Source organism: Panulirus ornatus, chromosome 66, assembly GCF_036320965.1.
Source record: "Panulirus ornatus isolate Po-2019 chromosome 66, ASM3632096v1, whole genome shotgun sequence".
Lineage (NCBI taxonomy): Eukaryota > Metazoa > Arthropoda > Malacostraca > Decapoda > Palinuridae > Panulirus > Panulirus ornatus.
In genome coordinates, this window is record NC_092289.1 from 4,564,858 (window position 1) to 4,585,204 (window position 20,347).

Here is a 20,347-nt window from a genome sequence, read left to right on the forward strand (position 1 = left end):
GTCTTTTGTTTACCGGGATAAAGAAATGTTCATGATTCAAATGGTTAATATGGCCAGAATTAAAATATGAATCTAGAGTTTGAGCCGCCGCACGAGAAGCCCAGAATACTTGTTAGAGAAGAGGAAGGAGGAGGAGGAGGAGGAGGGGAAGAGGGAGGAGGAGGAGGAGGAGGGAGAAGGAGGGAAGAGGGAGGAGGAGGAGGACAACGCAGCTGGTAGCGGAGGAAAGAGAGCCGAGTCACAGTTGAGAAGTAAGAGGCCATATCCTTGTCCGCCAGGGAGGAGAGAAGAGTAAGAGGTGACCTGATGACGCCCTTTGACTGGCTGAACCAGTTTGATGGTGACAAGTCAACAACAGTTCTGGGAAGGATACGAAGACACAACACCCCCACATGGTATAATAAGACGTGGAGAAAGCACACTATCACCAGGGTTGTGGATGAATACAACAAGATGGGTTGATGATGGTAAGGTTACTGTAACGTCCTGACGCTATACAAACATTGGATGGGTTGTAAGAGGAGGAAATGTCGAGACGGGGCCACCACGAACGCATCACAACCCTCCCCGCGCTGTACGCCGCTGTGTCTACGTAATAGTAGATATTGTCATCTACTCGCCCGCGAGTATTCGCCACAATATTTTGCCGAAGATCAGGGCTAGCGCGCAGCGCGGGCGAGGACGCAGTGAAGGAAGAACGAGTCTTGCGAATTACGTGTTGTCTAGTGTATGTATGAGAGACAGACACTGTGTGTGTGTGTGTGTGTGTGTGGTAGGAGTGAAGACATGGGACATATATACCAGGTTAAGAGACGGGTCAACACGGGTGTAAAGCTCTCTCTCCCCGTAACACACAAACACATAGTAGTAATCACAGATGGTTCGTGTACTGGGGTATTAACAGCGTCGGTGGGTTGGGTGTTCTTGAGGTTTGAGTGTACTGGAGGGGTTAGGCGGTACGGAGGGCTGCGTGTACTGGAGGGGTGCATGGTACGGAGGACTGGGTGTACTGGAGGGCTGGTTGTACTGGAGGGGTTAGGCGCTACGGAGGGCTGCGTGTACTGGAGGGGTGCATGGTACGGAGGACTGGGTGTACCGGAGGGCTGGATGTACTGGAGGGGTTAGGGTCACTTGAGATGTGGGTGCACTGGAGACACGGGGAGGAGGGTAGGGGGTGGGGTGTACGGGGTGGGTGCGGGGGGGGGGTTGTACTGGAGGGGCCTCTGGTAGTACAACAGAAGCTGAACGTGGCAGGGGGGGGAGGGGAGGCAGGGGGGAGGGGGGCGCTCGGGGACCTTGAGACGCGGATCTTGCTCAAAGTTGACATCTCAACTCTTTTTTTTTTTTTTTTCATCGTCCCCCCCCATCCCCCCCCCCCCTCCTCCCTTGTTGTTGTTCTTTTTTTTTTTATATCCCACACAGAACCTTAACCCCTTCCCCCAGCCCGGCGATCATTTGGGCGGCACAAGTGTGGGAAGAGTGGCCCCTTGATCCGTGCGGTGACCATGTCTTAGTACAGGCTAGATGGGCCGTCTGGCGGGCGGGCCCACCTCTCTGTATTAGCTCGCAACACACACACACACACACACACACACACACACACACACACACACACACACACACACACACTGACGGGTCTCGGGGTTACTACACCGTAGCCCCACCTCGCTCACCCCCCCTCACCAGCCACCCCCTCCGACGCTCGTCACCTATAGCCTCCCATTTTATAACCTGGCCAACACGGATGTACGGTGATGGGCACACCTGGCCACCGAGAGGGTTGGGTTAGCGTATGGGTTGCGGGCTGGGTCTTCTACTCCACGTAGCTACTACAGCTGGGAGCTCCTCATCTGTACACCTAGATGTAGAGGAAGTCGTGTATCGAAGTGCATGAACGGGTGGCAGAGGGAAGGATTGTTTTATGTTGACGTGGAGATGTAGGGGAGCAGTGTGTCGGAATGCGGACGAGAGTTGGATAAAGGAATCTTCAGTCATGTCGCGGAGATGTGAGGGGCAGTGTTGCACGCAAATACATCGGTATGTTGCCGGAAGAAACACAGTACTGTGTTGACACGGAAGATGTAGTGTTGTATTGGCGTGGATATAGGTAGCCTTGGCTGGGGAGCAAGTGTTGCGTGTTGTTGCACCCTGGCCATTGTGATAATGGCACTGGGACGTGATTTTAGTGAAGGAAGAAAGAAGTGAGGGGTCGGGGAATGTCCCCAGTGGTCGTGCCCTCCTAGCCACCATGAATGGTTGGGGAAGAAAGGAGGAAGACTCCTCCAGCCATGGATGATAAGGTGGGCGAAGGTCGTGATGGCAGGCAGAGGAGGGTGGACACCAGAGTGATGTACTGGCTGGGTTGAGAAGATGGCATCGCGACACACACACACACACACACACAAACACACACACACACACACACACACACACACACACACACACACACACACACACACACACACACACACCAGAGCATAGCAGTGCAGGGGAAGCAGAGCAACAGGTATGACGTAGGGAGAGACATACAAGAGCATAGCATGACGTAGGGAGACACAGGCGAGAGCGTCACATGTTAGCGAAGCTGTGCCACAAGCGTGGCGCAGAGAAACATAGAGGCGATCGGTACGCGACAGTAGTATGTGATGGCGAGCACTACTCGACAGTAGTATGCGAAGGCGAGCGCTACGCGACAGTAGTATGTGAAGGCGATCGCTACGCGACAGTAGTATGTGAAGGCGAGCGCTATGCGACAGTAGTATGCGAAGGCGAGCGGTACACGACAGTAGTATGTGAAGGCGAGCGCTACGCGACAGTAGTATGTGAAGGCGAGCGCTACTCGACAGTAGTATGTGAAGGCGAGCGCTACACGACAGTAGTATGTGAAGGCGAGCGCTACACGACAGTAGTATGTGAAGGCGAGCGCTACGCGACAGTAGTATGTGAAGGCGAGCGCTACACGACAGTAGTATGTGAAGGCGAGCGCTACGCGACAGTAGTATGTGAAGGCGAGCGCTACGCGACAGTAGTATGTGAAGGCGAGCAACGCGTAGATATGCCATGTGGCTCTCGGTGTGGAAGGGGGCGCCACCCAGACCCCTCAGTATTGATGCGGCGGTGTTGAGTGTTATCACATGATCACACTTGGAGATAGTGTCATAACCGCGGGAAGGTGGCACGCGAATGTACGGGGAGGGGGAACGTTATCTTGCACGCGTGTGTCGGACAAACGTTTTGGCAAATGGACATAGGGAGATGTAGCCATGACACGTGGCTTTACGGGAAGCGCTTTTAATAGATTTACCGAGTGTCGTATCGGCACGTGGCTTTGGAGGAATAGGGATATACATGTATTCTTTGGCAACTGTGGAGATGTTTGCTCGCTGTCGTACGGGAAACGTTTGTTGATATACAAGGTGTAGATAGGACCCGACACTGGGGGAACGTTTATTGATATACAAGGTGTAGCTAGGACCCGACACTGGGGGGAACGTTTTGTGACACATGAGGCCCCTGGGTACAGGTCTACCTTGGACTTATCGTTGATGATAGAACGATTGTTGATGCGGAAAAGCTGGATGGGTGATTACGCTGAAGGAACGTTTGTTGATATGTTAGCCACCCCTCACCATACTGGTGTGGCGAGGGCCAAACGTTCGGGGGAACGTGTTGCGTCCAGGATGTGTTTGTTAACAGTTTTCCCTCATGTACTACAGTGAGGTTTAGAGTACCGTAGACCGTATGACTTTCGTAAGAGCAGAACCCCATATGGCCAGGTGTGTGTGTGTGTGTGGAGGTCTGCTTGTAGGTGTGGGGGGTAGGTAGGGGTGTTGCCGTGGTTAAACCAGGCACAGGAGACTTGATGTAGGTACTTGATCAGGGCGTTGTTAACACGACGGTAAAGAGACGGTGGTTAGGGCATGTTGAAGTGTTGCGTAGCGGCGTAGTATGGTGTTGGCGTCACATGAGTTGACTCGCCTCATGATGCGTAGCGGCGTAGTATGGTGTTGGCGTCACATGAGTTGACTCGCCTCATGATGCGTTGCGGCGGTGTATGGTGTTGGCGTCACATGAGTTGACTCGCCTCATGATGCGCAGCGTCGGTGTATGGTGTTGGCGTCACATGAGTTGACTCGCCTCATGATGCGTAGCGGCGGTGTATGGTGTTGGCGTCACATGAGTTGACTCGCCTCATGATGCGTAGCGGCGGTGTATGGTGTTGGCGTCACATGAGTTGACTCGCCTCATGATGCGCAGCGGCGGTGTATGGTGTTGGCGTCACATGAGTTGACTCGCCTCATGATGCGTAGCGGCGGTGTATGGTGTTGGCGTCACATGAGTTGACTCGCCTCATGATGCGTAGCGGCGGTGTATGGTGTTGGCGTCACATGAGTTGACTCGCCTCATGATGCATAGCGTCATTGTATGGTGTTGGCAACGTCACATGAGTTGACTCTAATGATGAAGGATCGCATGGACCTCATAAGTGGTAGTCGTATGTGCTCACTGTGTCGCAGAACATACCTCTTGTCTGAGGTGTGTGAGTATACTTCGCCGTGTACACCTGTCATGGTAGGGGTTAGGTATGCGTGCCTGGATACGCTTGTTGCCTGAGGGGTAGATTTACCTGGCTGAATACGTCTGTCACTCCGAGGGGTAGATATACTCACTCGGTGTTACTCAAGGGGGTAGATATACTCACCAAGTGTTACTCAAGGGGTAGATATACTCACTAAGTGTTACTCAAGGGGTAGATATACTCACCAAGTGTTACTCAAGGGGTAGATATTCTCACTCAGTGTTACTCAAGGGGTAGATATACTCAAAAGGGTAGATAGGATTAGACGTGTAGACGCCTGTGGCGTGAGGGTACCAGTACGTTGTGTGTGGAGGAGGACCAGAAACGAGCCGAGTGTTGCATGGCTTCGCTGGCACTGAGTCCGCCTCCAGCCGCCCTAGTGCGAGGCTGATGATGCAGGGGTAGAGGCTGGGTGATGATGGGGGTCGTGGGTATGGGTGAGGCAGCCATGATCCAGTACTGCTATTCGTCCGTGGTGTGTGTGTGTGTGTGTGTGTGTGTATGTGTGGGTGTGGTGGTGGCCCAGATCCTGGTTGTGGGTGTGGTTCTCTCCCCTCCCCCTCCCCCCGGGAGAGAGAGGGGGGGGGGAGGGCATCCTGGTGTGGGTGGGCGCAAGACCGTGGTGGTAGCCAGAGCCACTCACTGCCAGGGATCAGGCAAGCGTACTTTTAACGCGCGTTCTCTCCTCCTCCTCCCCCACAACGCGGACCTGCCCTCCCTCCCTCCGTCTGACTCACGCCATATCTTTTTTCCTTCTGGGTTTAGGAAGAGAAAGTGATGTGTGATGCACGTGGTACCAGGGTCACCACCCACCCACCCACGCTACGCAATGGTCTTCCCACACACAACACCCCCCCCCCCCCACACACACACACACACACACACACAAACGCGCACCCCCAGGGCTGTCTTATGTTGGTCTTCCCACACCATCACTCCCCACCCCACGCCACCCAGGGCTGTATGTGGTGATTTTACCCACACCCAGCAGGATCTGTGTGTGCTGTACCCACACCCCCACCAAACCCACATCCACCCAGGGTCTTTTGTGTGGCAGTTTGCCCACATCCACCACACCGTGTGTGTGTGTGTGTGTGTGATGGTCTGCCCACACCTTACACCCACCTCAGTGTGTGCGTGAGGGGTAGTTTCCCCCCTACACCCCACACCCACCACAGTGTGTGTGCCCACACCAGCTGCCCCCTCGTCTGTCCATACTACCATCATTCCAAATCAGGTGTGCATACTGTCGTATTTCACACACACACACACACACACACACACACACACACACACACACACACACACACACACACACACACCTCCCACACATACTCCCACACATACTCCCACGACTGGTCTGCGTACACACTCCCACACACATCCACTCCCACGCCTCATCCGCTCACACTTACACACACACACACACACACACACACACACACACACACGCACATGCACACATACACACATGGCGGGGGGCAACAAAAATGGTACCGGAATTAAGAATTAAGAGTTTCAGGGAAAGGCTAAAAGCGTATAATTTGCCGCCCTCCCCATGTAAGAGAGTAGAGTAAGAAGTGACTTGATACAACAACCTCCAGGTTTTTCTTTGAGGAAAGTAAGGAAGGATAGGGCAACACCAGAGGACCCCTCAACTTGAAGTAAGTAAGAAAGCTGGTAGAAAACGTGTGTCAGGTATTACTTTTGTGTTCCAGTAGTTATGGATATGAATGCAGGTAAATGAAAGCTGATGTAAATATGGACAGCGTGCAGAATTTGAGAGGTCGTATATTATTATTTTTTTTTTTTTGTAGAGAATGTGCAAGAAATGCCCCCCCCCCCCCCCTCGAATGTAAACCTCCCCCCTCGAATGTACCCCCCCCCCCCCTTCCTCACAACAGTACAACGGATAACTGCCTATTCAGATGGGTCCGGGTGAAGGAAATCATACGGATATCATATGTAACGAACCTATCGCATTTCCACGAGAGAGTGAGCTCTGTCTGAGGCACAAGGAAAAAGGTGGGAGGGATCGTGTGTGTGTGTCTGGACTGCCTGGAAGCAATCAACACTGCCCACTGGAGGCTGGATCAAGAGGCTGGATCTTCATGCAGGAACTAAGAGGGAGTCTTAACTTGAATGGGTAGAAAAGGACGCGTTTCAGAATCTTGAAAATGGGATTAAGGTCACCAGCAGTGGCGTTGGGCAGGAGGGCGTCAGGGGGTCTGTTCTTGAACCGTTGCTTTTCCTGATCTTTTGTGTCGATGACTTGCCAGAACGGTTGGATTCCAGCCCGACTCTGTTTACGGATCATGTTGACATCATGAGGGAAGTGAGAAGCCCAGAGGGTTGCATCAGCGCACAACAAGGTGGTCGCGACGACAAACTTCCACAGTCGGTAGTCAATATGGTTTGGTGGAAGTTCAGTGGAGTGAAAACACTGAGGAGGATGGGACGGTGTGAAAGAAGGCTTCGACATGAATATTATCATGAAGGCCTGGACATGAATATTATCATGAAGGCTTGGACATGAATATTATCATGAAGGCCTGGACATGAATATTATCATGAAGGCTTGGACATGAATATTGTCATGAAGGCCTGGACATGAATATTATCGAGAAGGCCTGGACATGAATATTATCAAGAAGGCCTGGACATGAATATTATCAAGAAGGCCTGGACATGAATATTATCAAGAAGGCCTGGACATGAATATCATCATGAAGGCTTGGACATGAATATTATCATGAAGGCCAGGACATGAATATTATCAAGAAGGCCTGGACATGAATATTATCAAGAAGGCCTGGACATGAATATTATCATGAAGGCCTGGACATGAATATTATCATGAAGGCCTGGACATGAATATTATCATGAAGGCTCGGACATGAATATTATCAAGAAGGCCTGGACATGAATATTATCATGAAGGCCTGGACATGAATATTATCATGAAGGCCTGGACATGAATATTATCATGAAGGCCTGGACATGAATATTATCAAGAAGGCCTGGACATGAATATTATCATGAAGGCCTGGACATTAATATTATCATGAAGGCCTGGACATGAATATTATCATGAAGGCCTGGACATGAATATTATCAAGAAGGCCTGGACATGAATATTATCATGAAGGCTTGGACATGAATATTATCAAGAAGGCCTGGACATGAATATTATCATGAAGGCCTGGACATGAATATTATCATGAAGGCCTGGACATGAATATTATCATGAAGGCCTGGACATGAATATTATCATGAAGGCCTGGACATGAATATTATCATGAAGGCCTGGACATGAATATTATCATGAAGGCCTGGACATGAATATTATCATGAAGGCCTGGACATGAATATTATCATGAAGGCCTGGACATGAATATTATCATGAAGGCCTGGACATGAATATTATCATGAAGGCCTGGACATGAATATTATCATGAAGGCCTGGACATGAATATTATCATGAAGGCCTGGACATGAATATTATCATGAAGGCCTGGACATGAATATTATCAAGAAGGCCTGGACATGAATATTATCATGAAGGCCTGGACATGAATATTATCATGAAGGCTTGGACATGAATATTATCATGAAGGCCTGGACATGAATATTATCATGAAGGCCTGGACATGAATATTATCATGAAGGCTTGGACATGAATATTATCATGAAGGCCTGGACATGAATATTATCATGAAGGCCTGGACATGAATATTATCATGAAGGCCTGGACATGAATATTATCATGAAGGCCTGGACATGAATATTATCATGAAGGCCTGGACATTAATATTATCATGAAGGCTCGGACATGAATATTATCAAGAAGGCCTGGACATGAATATTATCAAGAAGGCCTGGACATGAATATTATCATGAAGGCCTGGACATGAATATTATCATGAAGGCTTGGACATGAATATTATCATGAAGGCCTGGACATAAATATTATCATGAAGGCCTGGACATGAATATTATCATGAAGGCCTGGACATGAATATTATCATGAAGGCCTGGACATGAATATTATCATGAAGGCCTGGACATGAATATTATCATGAAGGCCTGGACATGAATATTATGAAGCAGGAAATAAGCTACAGGAATCTTTTTCTGAATCTGTGTCTGAGTGAGAGGCTTTGGAGTGGTGGACCTGGTCCCCTGGTCTGTCGTCAGAGTTTCCACGTCAGAGTCACAGCGACCAGTCGTGTGCATGGCAGATGTCGGACTAGCGTCCAGGTACACGTGAGGAGATGGTCAGCACGCCCCTCGCGTCGTACGTCAGTCAGGCCACAGGTACGATATGCTCGTCAGGTTTGGTCACCTAACTTGTTCAATTGAAGCTCAAGGAACAACTGATTTACAGTCCTGTGGGAAGGCAGCAGTGATGGTACCAGAGCTTAGCCTTAAGTTGCTCCATTATGGAAGAAAGAAGAGTGAGGGGTGACCTGATCACAACCATAAGTTTCTGAACCAGTGTGATGAGGTCTACGGTGAAGTATGAGACACACACACACACACACACACACACATATACTTGTCAATAGACATGTGAACATGTTTTCAGTCTGTCTTCACTTAAACGTACCTTAGACTCGTATTCCGCACCACACCTGTCCCATATTTATCATATTTCGCGGCACCCCTGTTGCACATTTATCATTTCGCGGCACCCCTGTCCCACATTTATTTCGCGGCACCCTGTCCCATATTTATCATATTTCGCGGTGTCCCTGTCCCACATTTATCATTTCGCGGCACACCTGTCCCATATTTATCATATTTGGCGGCACATTGTGTCCCATATTTATCATTTCGCGGCGTCCCTGTCCTATATTTATCATATTACGGCTCCTTGACTCGCGTGTTATATTTATTAAACTTTGTTATATAATTTGTTTTTCAAACTTTTTTTCCATTAATCCATTAGGGCTGTAAGACCGGAATTTAATTTAAAAAAAGCGTAGATTTATGTCGAAATGTATTTGAAAGAAACGCCATTATATTACGATGATGTATGAGCCAAGACTTCAGCGCCTTCGGCAGGAGGGTCGTGCCTGCGCGCGCGCCCTGGTTGGTGGGAAGCGAGTGTAGACCTTCCTCCCCGGGGTGTTGCGCGTATCCTCGCCTCCCCTGCGTGTCCTCCCCCGCTAACCCACCCCCAGACACCCGATCCCCTGATACATACCCCACACCCACACACCTGCTGCTTCCACCCCCACACACACACACACAATCGCCAGACGGCTTCACTCTCCACTACAGACTGATACATCTCCCACACCCAGTCTTCTCCACACACTCACCACGTGCCTCCCACACGCCCATCACACACCTGCCACTCGCACCACCCCCAGCAGCTCCCCCCCTCCACACTGCACCCCCCAGAAACCCTCCCGCATTCGCCACAAACCTCCGTCACACCCCCTACACCACCCAGAACACCCACCTCACGTCTCCTACACTCCCGCCACACTCTTCCGGCACATCCTCATGTCTCCCACACACTCACTCGACTTCCCACTCACTTGTACACTCGACTTCTTCCCACTCACTTGTACACTCGACTTCTTCCCACTCACTCCACTGCCTACCTCCCTCACACACCCACCCCCGCACTTCCCCCACACCCACGACAATCTCCCTTACCGACCGAACCAATGGGAACCTCGGCCAATTTACCTTGAACAGTCTAGACTCCAACATGAATGTCACAGTTGAGCCATAGCAGCCCCCGGCTGGTGCATGACGTCACATGGTCAAGTATACGGTGGAATCCGTTCGCGTCTCCACGAACGTAAACATTGTCCATCATCGGCTTGCAAATGGCCGCCATAACAATCACGTATGAATCCCATAATATCACACGTAAGGTAAATATCGGCTCTCACGGTAGGTGGGTTGAGGTTTTCATAAGTTACGTTGATCAATTTTTTAAACAGTTTTTTTCTCGGGCGTTTTCTTGGCCCTGTATTTTACCGGATATTGACAACCTTCACAGTTACCATATCTTTCATCCTACAAAATCCAATGCCACAAAGGACACTCAAACAATTTCTTAGTGTAATCTCACACTCCGCGCCGTACCTGGGCCCCGACATGATCCCTGTATCTAAACTTGGGTTTCCATGTGTAGCTCAACTGATTCACACCCTCCCTCTGCACACCCGCACTCCTGGGCTCTCTACCTCCCTCCCACACCCTCCTTGTCCGCTGGTTTCACACGTCAGTTTTCGTTTCCTGCCCTACACGTTGGTCCTCCTGTTCCTCCCACTCGCGCTTCCGGAGACGCTGAGTGCGCCGCCCTGCTGGGGTGTTGTGAGGCGGGTGTTCGACTCCTACCATGTTATCATGACCGACTCCTGCAGGGCCGGCCGGTGTCATGTGTTATAACCCTTCCTCGTCCCGGCTCCTGGTGTGGGGTTGAAGCTGACGTGTCCATTATGTGCCATCGGGAACGCCCTTCTCTCTCTCTCTCTCTCTCTCTCTCTCTCTCTCTCTCTCTCTCTCACTCCCAGCTTCCGTGCCCGGTCCGGCCAGGGCTACTGGTGTTACGCTCTTGCGACGGGGTGCTACGGTGTGACGCCGGTGGTATTACGCCGCTTGTGATGCCGGTCTGGCCAGGATGGTGTGACGGTGTGTGTGTGTGTTGGCTCACATGGTTGTGTCTAATACCTCGAGCGTCACGTCACGACCTCTGGGTATCGCCTCACCTTTACGGGTGAGGCTGATGGCCGGGCATCACACACACAGAGTGGGTCGTACCTGCCTTCATGCATAAGGGTCGTACATTCTTGCCCAAAGGTCGACCGTCGTGGACGTGGATAGGACCATCGTGGTCTTGGGGTTCGTGCAACCCGTTCCACAAAACGGCACGTAGTAAGCGGGTGGTGTCGATGTGAAATGATCTCACGTAGTTAGGAAGGTTACAGGTATCTACACGTCGTAATACTGTGTGGGCTTCACCTAATGTAGGGATGAGTGGTGTGCGGGTCGAGACGTGGCAGATGAGGAACGTCTTCCTCCGGAGTTGGTGGAGAGGCTGCGGTGCGACCGCTTGCGGCGCGGCACTAGACCCCTGGTACAGTACCCAATACTTTTACGACTCCGTCTTGCCCTGGTGGCCAGAGGTCGCCGTCCATGGCACGCCAGGGAGTAGTGGAACGCTTGGCGGGTCGTCGCAACTCGGGACTCGGAGCGGGACTCGGTAGCCGACGGGAGCAGCTTCAACTCTCCCGAATGTTTGGTCTGGCGACGGAGGCTCTGAGGATGTGGTCGAAGAGGGATCAGGGTCGCGTTCCAGGCGATGCTGGTCGACTTGAGGCACTGACCCTTGACCTGAACTCCTCGTAAGGCTGCACTGTTCCTCCCAGGGAACTGAAGTACCCCCTGGGGGGCGTCGAGGTTTTTACCTGAAGGTTTTTAAAGGGTTTGTTCTGGTCGTAAATGTTTTACGGTAGGTGCTGGGGGGTGGGGTCTCGTGAAGTTTCTCAACACCATTGTCGTCACGGAGGGGCTGTTAGGGTTCCGTCCGTCTAGTGTTACCATGCAGGCCATCCGAAAATGAGCTTTGAGCATGACATTATCCCACTCAACCAGAGGCGGAGGGAAGGCAGGCAACATCTCCGTCATCGAATGCGAGAGAGAGAGAGAGAGAGAGAGAGAGAGAGAGAGAGAGAGAGAGAGAGAGAGAGAGAGTGGGTCCCTAAGGTTAACGTAAGTGGCAACACATCAGATCACTATACTTGCTGCGATTGTGGAAGCCATCGAACCCTCGTCTGCTCCTTCCCTCAGCTGACGGTGGGGCAGGTTTTCTCGCCACCACCATCTTCAGCAGGTGACTGATGCCTACCTTCGCACATCCTGATTGATACAATCTTCTTCACACACCCGCCCGATATCATCAGCCCAGCGTAGAAAACCCGCCAGCTCAATTGAGGGCGGTGGTTGACTTGGGCGAGGCGGGGTGGTGTAGACGGTAGTGTGGCGTGCGTGTCCGGGAGCACGCGAGGACTCCTCTCGCAGGTGTGGGTGAGGCAGGAGCCGGGAGGACGGAGCAGGAGCGGGAAGATGCCTACCACCAGGATAGCAGTGCCAGGGAGAGTAGTGCCAGGTAAGGTCGGCACCACCCGGAGCCTCTCGCCCACACTAGGAAGTGAAGTTGGCCGGAGCCAGTTTTTGTCGGGTGGACCCCGAACGCAACACTTGGATGCGTTCCCCACCTCCACCAGATTGTAGTACCTCCCCAAGGACCTGCTGCCCCTCCCCCCACCTCCACCAGCTTGTAGTACCTCACCAAGGACCTGCTGCCTCTCCCCCACCTCCACCAGCTTGTAGTACCTCACCAAGGACCTGCTGCCCCTCCCCCACCTCCACCAGCTTGTAGTACCTCACCAAGGACCTGCTGCCCCTCCCCCACCTCCACCAGCTTGTAGTACCTCACCAAGGACCTGCTGCCCCTCCCCCACCTCCACCAGCTTGTAGTACCTCACCAAGGACCTGCTGCCCCTCCCCCACCTCCACCAGCTTGTAGTACCTCACCAAGGACCTGCTGCCCCTCCCCCACCTCCACCAGCTTGTAGTACCTCACCAAGGACCTGCTGCCCCTCCCCCACCTCCACCAGCTTGTAGTACCTCACCAAGGACCTGCTGCCCCTCCCCCACCTCCACCAGCTTGTAGTACCTCACCAAGGACCTGCTGCCCCTCCCCCACCTCCACCAGCTTGTAGTACCTCACCAAGGACCTGCTGCCCCTCCCCCACCTCCACCAGCTTGTAGTACCTCACCAAGGACCTGCTGCCCCTCCCCCACCTCCACCAGCTTGTAGTACCTCACCAAGGACCTGCTGCCCCTCCCCCACCTCCACCAGCTTGTAGTACCTCACCAAGGACCTGCTGCCCCTCCCCCACCTCCACCAGCTTGTAGTACCTCACCAAGGACCTGCTGCCCCTCCCCCACCTCCACCAGCTTGTAGTACCTCACCAAGGACCTGCTGCCCCTCCCCCACCTCCACCAGCTTGTAGTACCTCACCAAGGACCTGCTGCCCCTCCCCCACCTCCACCAGCTTGTAGTACCTCACCAAGGACCTGCTGCCCCTCCCCCACCTCCACCAGCTTGTAGTACCTCACCAAGGACCTGCTGCCCCTCCCCCACCTCCACCAGCTTGTAGTACCTCACCAAGGACCTGCTGCCCCTCCCCCACCTCCACCAGCTTGTAGTACCTCACCAAGGACCTGCTGCCCCTCCCCCACCTCCACCAGCTTGTAGTACCTCACCAAGGACCTGCTGCCCCTCCCCCACCTCCACCAGCTTGTAGTACCTCACCAAGGACCTGCTGCCCCTCCCCCACCTCCACCAGCTTGTAGTACCTCACCAAGGACCTGCTGCCCCCCCTCCCTCCACCAGCTTGTAGTACCTCACCAAGGACCTGCTGCCCCTCCCCCTCTCTCCACCAGCTTGTAGAACCTCACTAAGGACCTGCTGCCCCTCCCTCCACCAGCTTATAGTACCTCATCAGGGGCCAGTAGGCTCACCCCATAGCTTAATAATTCCCTGGCAAGGACATGGTGGCTCCCCAGCAGCTTAATTACCGCAGTAAAGACATGGTGGCTCCCCCGCTGCGTGCAGTACCCCAGAAAGGACGTGGCGGCTCCCCCCGCAGCTTGCAGTACCCCAGGAAGGACGTGGTGGCTCCCCTCGCAGCTTGCAGTACCCCAGGAAGGACGTGGTGGCTCTCCCCGCAGCTTGCAGTACCCCAGAAAGGACGTGGTGGCTCCCCTCGCAGCTTGCAGTACCCCAGGAAGGACGTGGTGGCTCTCCCCGCAGCTTGCAGTACCCCAGGAAGGACGTGGTGGCTCCCCTCGCAGCTTGCAGTACCCCAGGAAGGACGTGGTGGCTCCCCCCGCAGCTTGCAGAGCCCCAGGAAGGACGTGGTGGCTCCTCCTGCTACTTGCAGTACCCCAGGAAGGACGTGATGGCTCACCCCGCAGCTTGCAGTACCCCAGGAAGGACGTGGTGACTCCCCTCGCAGCTTGCAGTACCCCAGGAAGGACGTGGTGGCTCCCTCCGCAGCTTGCTCCACCCGGTGGCTGGGTCCGCCATCTTGTTGCCGCCTCACACACACACACTGACGCTGAAGGATCACACGGGGAGCGACTCGTGTGGCTTGACCTTAGTGATCGGACCCGGGCGATCACGTGTGTTTCCCCAGCTGGTCCTTGATTTACACCCACTGTAAATTGGTGGGGATTGATGCCACACTGGAGGTTCCAGGAGAGGCTAGGTCGTAGCGGTGGCTGGTGGTGGTTAAAGCCTATAGCGGGAGGGGACGACCCTTGTGTGCATGTATGGTGGCCCGGCCTGGAGAAGGGACAGGCCATGTGAGGGAAGGGTCGTACGGTGGTGGTGAATGGGGTGAGGAATGCGGCGGGTAGAGGAGGAGGAGGAGGAGGGTAGCGGTGGTGGCGGCCTTGAAGGTTGCGACCCATACAGCCAGGCCGGCACGGGCGGTGGGTTCCTGGTGCACTGCCCGACCCACCCCATCCCACCTTACCCACCCCACCTCACCCTTTCCTCCCCAGCTCCTCACATACATAGTCTTCCTGCCAGCGGTTCTGGGGAAAGAGGTCGTTGTATCTTTTATAGATTCCAGTCCCGTGAACACGACGCTACGACTCCTGAGCACGACGGTACGACCTTAGGGCACGACGTCTTGGGCGTGATAGCGGCGTGCCTTTAGACTTGTCACCAGTGGATTGTGTGATCATGCCAGGCAGGCATTGGCGTACACTGGCCCCCCCCAAAAAAAAGTATCTTCCGCCCCTGGGCATGAGGTTCCTCATAGTCTACAACTGACGGACTGAGAGGAGCGCTTGTCTTCGCTACAACCCCGGTTGTGGCAGCAGATGTACGCTGTATCAGGGAGGCGTAGCGAAGCGTCAAACCTTTAATCCCATTCGGTCAGTTGTCGTGTATTAGATACTTGAGGCGTGTTGGGGGGGCCGAGACTTTTTTGGGGCGAGTGTACACACACCTCCACACGCAACTCGGAACGTCGCTAGGTTAGGTTAGGGTCACCCACCTCAAACACTGAACAGTTATTAGACCATTTTAGTCCGGATATGATTTGTCATCGTATAAGGAAAGTGATGATGAAACAAGTCTTGAGGACGTAAAATCTTGGGTAATTAACAAGTTAAGAAGGTTTAGAAATTGGGTTTTGATTATAGCTGGGTGGATTGGTGTTGTATGTTAGGACCGTGTGTGAGCGGTGGGTGGGTGGGTTAGTGATAGGGGATGGCAACGGTGTAGATGTGTGTAGTGTGGGTTGGGTTGGCAACCGTGTAGGTGTGTGTAGGGTGGGTGGGTCGGTGGTAGGGGTCGGCAACACTGTAGGTTGGTGTGGCAGGAGACCATCTCGCTGCACCACTTGCTCCTGTAGGTGAAGGCTGTCCCCCTCCGTCCTAGGTGAAGGCTGTCCCCCTTCGTTCTAGGTGAAGGCTGTCCCCCTCCGTCCTAGGTGAAGGCTGTCCCCTTTCCGTCCTAGGTGAAGGCTGTCCCCCTCCGTCCTAGGTGAAGGCTGTCCCCTCCGTCCTAGGTGAAGGCTGTCCCCCTCCGTCCTAGGTGAAGGCTGTCCCCTCCGTCCTAGGTGAAGGCTGTCCCCTCCGTCCTAGGTGAAGGCTGTCCCCCTCCTTCCTAGGTGAAGGCTGTCCCCCTCCGTCCTAGGTGAAGGCTGTCCCCTCCGTCCTAGGTGAAGGCTGTCCCCTCCGTCTTAGGTGAAGGCTGTCCCCCTCCTTCCTAGGTGAAGGCTGTCCCCCTCCTTCCTAGGTGAAGGCTGTCCCCTCCGTCCTAGGTGAAGGTTGTCCCCCTCCGTCGTAGATGAAGGCTGTCCCCCTCCGTCGAAGGTGAAGGCTGTCCCCCTCCGTCCTAGGTGAAGGCTGTCCCCTCCGTCCTAGGTGAAGGTTGTCCCCCTCCGTCCTTCGTCGCGTGTTGTCCCCTCCGCCGGGGATTTTATAGGATCATATCGAGATGTAATTGTCGTGTGCAGTGGTATTGTCAATGGGTAATATGTCATGGGGGCAGAATTGGCTGCCCGGCACCAGACTGCTCTCTTCTCCAGGGTTCATTACGTGTAGTGTTATCTCTAGGAGAGGGTCGCCACCAGCTAATGTCTGGGTGTACACTGCGGCCAGTGAGCGAGTGGTATGGTCAGTGGCTGGTGCCCTGGGAAGGCTGTGAGTGAGTAGTGGTCACCATTCCTGGCGCTCTTGCGTAACGCACGAACAGCAGTCCAACAACAAGAACAACAACAACAACAACAGCAACAGCATGTCACCAGCGTATATTTTTGTTGTATTTTTAACTTGTGATTTTCAGTTGTGTTTCGACAGGTTGTAAGGAGGAGGAGGAGGAGAAGCAGCAGCAGGAGGTGGTACAGGTGGGTAATGCTAGCGGGAGGCTGGCTGGCCACAACAGTAAGTCAGGTTCTGCACCCCGCCGCTAGGGGTGTGTGTGAGTGTGTGTGTGTCTGTGCATATCTAGTGCATGCTTCCCTCACCACTCTCCCTCACTCTTACGCTAGTCTTAAGGCAAAATTTTTTAGTCAGATAAAATTAAGACCTTTTTTTTTTGTTTTGTTCTAAATTAAGCCAAATTTTCATAGATACTGATATTGGATTTTTTCCGTTTTCAGTCATGGGAGATGAGGAGGAGGGTATGTATTGCTTTCTTTCTCAGTGTTTGTGGCGATGAACGTTCAGAGGTAAACGTTTATTGTGGCGGTGAACGTTCAGAGGTAAACGTTTATTGTGGCAGTGACCTTTCAGAGGTAAACGTTTATTGTGGCGGTGAACGTTCAGAGGTAAACGTTTATTGTGGCGGTGAACGTTCAGAGGTAAACGTTTATTGTGGCGGTGAACGTTCATAGGTAAACGTTTATTGTGGCGGTGAACGTTCAGAGGTAAACGTTTATTGTGGCGGTGAATGTTCAGAGGTAAACGTTTATTGTGGCAGAGAACGTTGAGATAAACGTTTATTGTGGCTGTGAACGTTCAGAGGTAAACGTTTATTGTGGCGGTGAACGTTCAGAGGTAAACGTTTATTGTGGCGGTGAACGTTCAGACGTAAACGTTTATTGTGGCGGTGAACGTTCAGACGTAAACGTCTATTGTGGCGGTGAACGTTCAGACGTAAACGTTTATTGTGGCGGTGAACGTTCAGAGGTAAACGTTTATTGTGGCGTTGAACGGTCAGACGTAAACGTTTACTGTGCCGGTGAACGTTAAGAGATAAACGTTTATTGTGGCTGTGAACGTTCAGAGGTGAACGTTTATTGTGGCGATGAACGTTCATTTTGTGGTTGCAACCGTTCTGTGTATGGTAGTGTTTACCTCAGCCCAGGTATAGTAGGGGTTATCTCAGAGATTTGAGGTAGCGTTTACCACAGACATGTGTGGTGGTGTTTATCTCATCTGTGTGTGGTATGTTTACCTGATCCATGTGTGCTTGTGTTTACGTCAGCCTTGTGTGATACTGTTTACGTCAGCCTTGTGTGGTACTGTTTACCTTAACCATGTGTGATAATGTTTACGTCAACCGGGTGTGTTAGTGTTTACCTCTGCAGTGTGTAGAAATGTTCACCTCAGCCGTATGTGGTAGGGTTTACCTGATCTTCGTGTGTAGTAGTGTTAACTTTAGCCATGTGTGGTAGGGTTTACCTCATCCGTGTTTGTATAGTATGAAACTCAGCCATGTGTGGCGTATTTTTTTCCTGATCCATGTGTGGTAATGTTTACCTCAGCCATGTGTGGTAATGTTTCCCTCAGCCATGTGTGGTAATGTTTCCCTCAGCCATGTGTGGTAATGTTTACCTCAGCCATGTGTGGTAATGTTTCCCTCAGCCATGTGTGGCAATGTTTCCCTCAGCCATGTGTGGTAATGTTTCCTTCAGCCATGTGTGGTAATGTTTCCCTCAGCCATGTGTGGTAATGTTTTCCTCAGCCATGTGTGGTAATGTTTCCCTCAGCCATGTGTGGTAATGTTTTCCTCAGCCATGTGTGGTAATGTTTCCCTCAGCCATGTGTGGTAATGTTTTCCTCAGCCATGTGTGGTAATGTTTCCCTCAGCCATGTGTGGTAATGTTTTCCTCAGCCATGTGTGGTAATGTTTCCCTCAGGCATGTGTGATAATGTTTACCTCAGCCATGTGTGGTAATGTTTTCCTCAGCCATGTGTGGTAATGTTTTCCTCAGCCATGTGTGGTAATGTTTCCCTCAGCCATGTGTGGTAATGTTTTCCTCAGCCATGTGTGGTAATGTTTTCCTCAGCCATGTGTGGTAATGTTTTCCTCAGCCATGTGTGGTAATGTTTCCCTCAGCCATGTGTGGTAATGTTTTCCTCAGCCATGTGTGGTAATGTTTCCCTCAGCCATGTGTGGTAATGTTTTCCTCAGCCATGTGTGGTAATGTTTTCCTCAGCCATGTGTGGTAATGTTTTCCTCAGCCATGTGTGGTAATGTTTTCCTCAGCCATGTGTGGTATTGTTTACCTTAGCCATGTGTGGTAGTGTTTACCTCAGCCATGTGTGGTAATGTTTTCCTCAGCCATGTGTGGTATTGTTTACCTTAGCCATGTGTGGTAGTGTTTACCTCAGCCATGTGTGGTAATGTTTACCTCAGCCATGTGTGGTAATGTTTACCTCAGCCATGTGTGGTAATGTTTTCCTCAGCCATGTGTGGTAATGTTTACCTCAGCCATGTGTGGTAATGTTTTCCTCAGCCATGTGTGGTAGTGTTTTCCTCAGCCATGTGTGGTAGTGTTTTCCTCAGCCATGTGTGGTAATGTTTTCCTCAGCCATGTGTGGTAGTGTTTTCCTCAGCCATGTGTGGTAATGTTTTCCTCAGCCATGTGTGGTAGTGTTTTCCTCAGCCATGTGTGGTAGTGTTTTCCTCAGCCATGTGTGGTAATGTTTTCCTCAGCCATGTGTGGTAGTGTTTTCCTCAGCCATGTGTGGTAGTGTTTTCCTCAGCCATGTGTGGTAGTGTTTTCCTCAGCCATGTGTGGTAGTGTTTACCTCAGCCATGTGTGGTGGTGTTTACCTCTGTCACGTATGATGATTATTTGTCCTCACACATGTATGTGTGTGTGTGTGTGTGTGTCATGTCAGTGCAGCAGTGAGGACCTAGCCATACGTGGCAGTGATTGCCTGAACCATACGTTGGTGTTGCAGCCTTGACGAAATTGCTGCTGCAGTGATGACGTTTTGATAGTGTGGTGGGTTGTGGTGTATCCAGGCTCAGGGCCGAGTCTTATCATTTTATATATATATATATATATATATATATATATATATATATATATATATATATATATATATATATATATATATATTCCTCAAAGGCTCCAGTCATGGACAGAGTTTGTATATATATCATCATCATCATCAAGTAGAACAGACATCATATGAAACATTTAAAAAAGGACGGAAGAGATACAGAAATAAGGAGAGAATAGGAAAAATTGATGCGAATTGGAATCCTTGCTTTTTAAGAATGGCCAGGTCGTAGTTTGTAGGCGACATACGGAGGGAATAAAGTGTCCCAAAGCTTAGCTGTGTAGGGAAAGAAACAGACATCGCAAAGGCCCACACTTGAATATCCATCCGTTACATAGTGATCATGTGATGTATACATACCTGATGTAGACTAAAATGGTGTTGTACCCCCACATGTCAACCTGGGCGCAAGCCACT

At 51.8% G+C, this 20,347-nt stretch overlaps 1 protein-coding gene across 3 annotated transcripts in view; it reads left to right on the plus strand.

Moving 5' to 3' along the window:
- The window catches only part of Pur-alpha (Purine-rich binding protein-alpha), a 451,808-nt gene that overhangs the window by 76,763 nt on the left and 354,698 nt on the right, over nucleotides 1–20,347 (plus strand). For all 3 annotated transcript variants that reach the window (XM_071658308.1, XM_071658309.1, XM_071658311.1), the window contains exon 3: nucleotides 17,293–17,313. In XM_071658308.1, coding sequence (XP_071514409.1) covers nucleotides 17,293–17,313 — 21 coding nt within the window. The remainder of the gene's footprint in view (nucleotides 1–17,292; nucleotides 17,314–20,347) is intronic.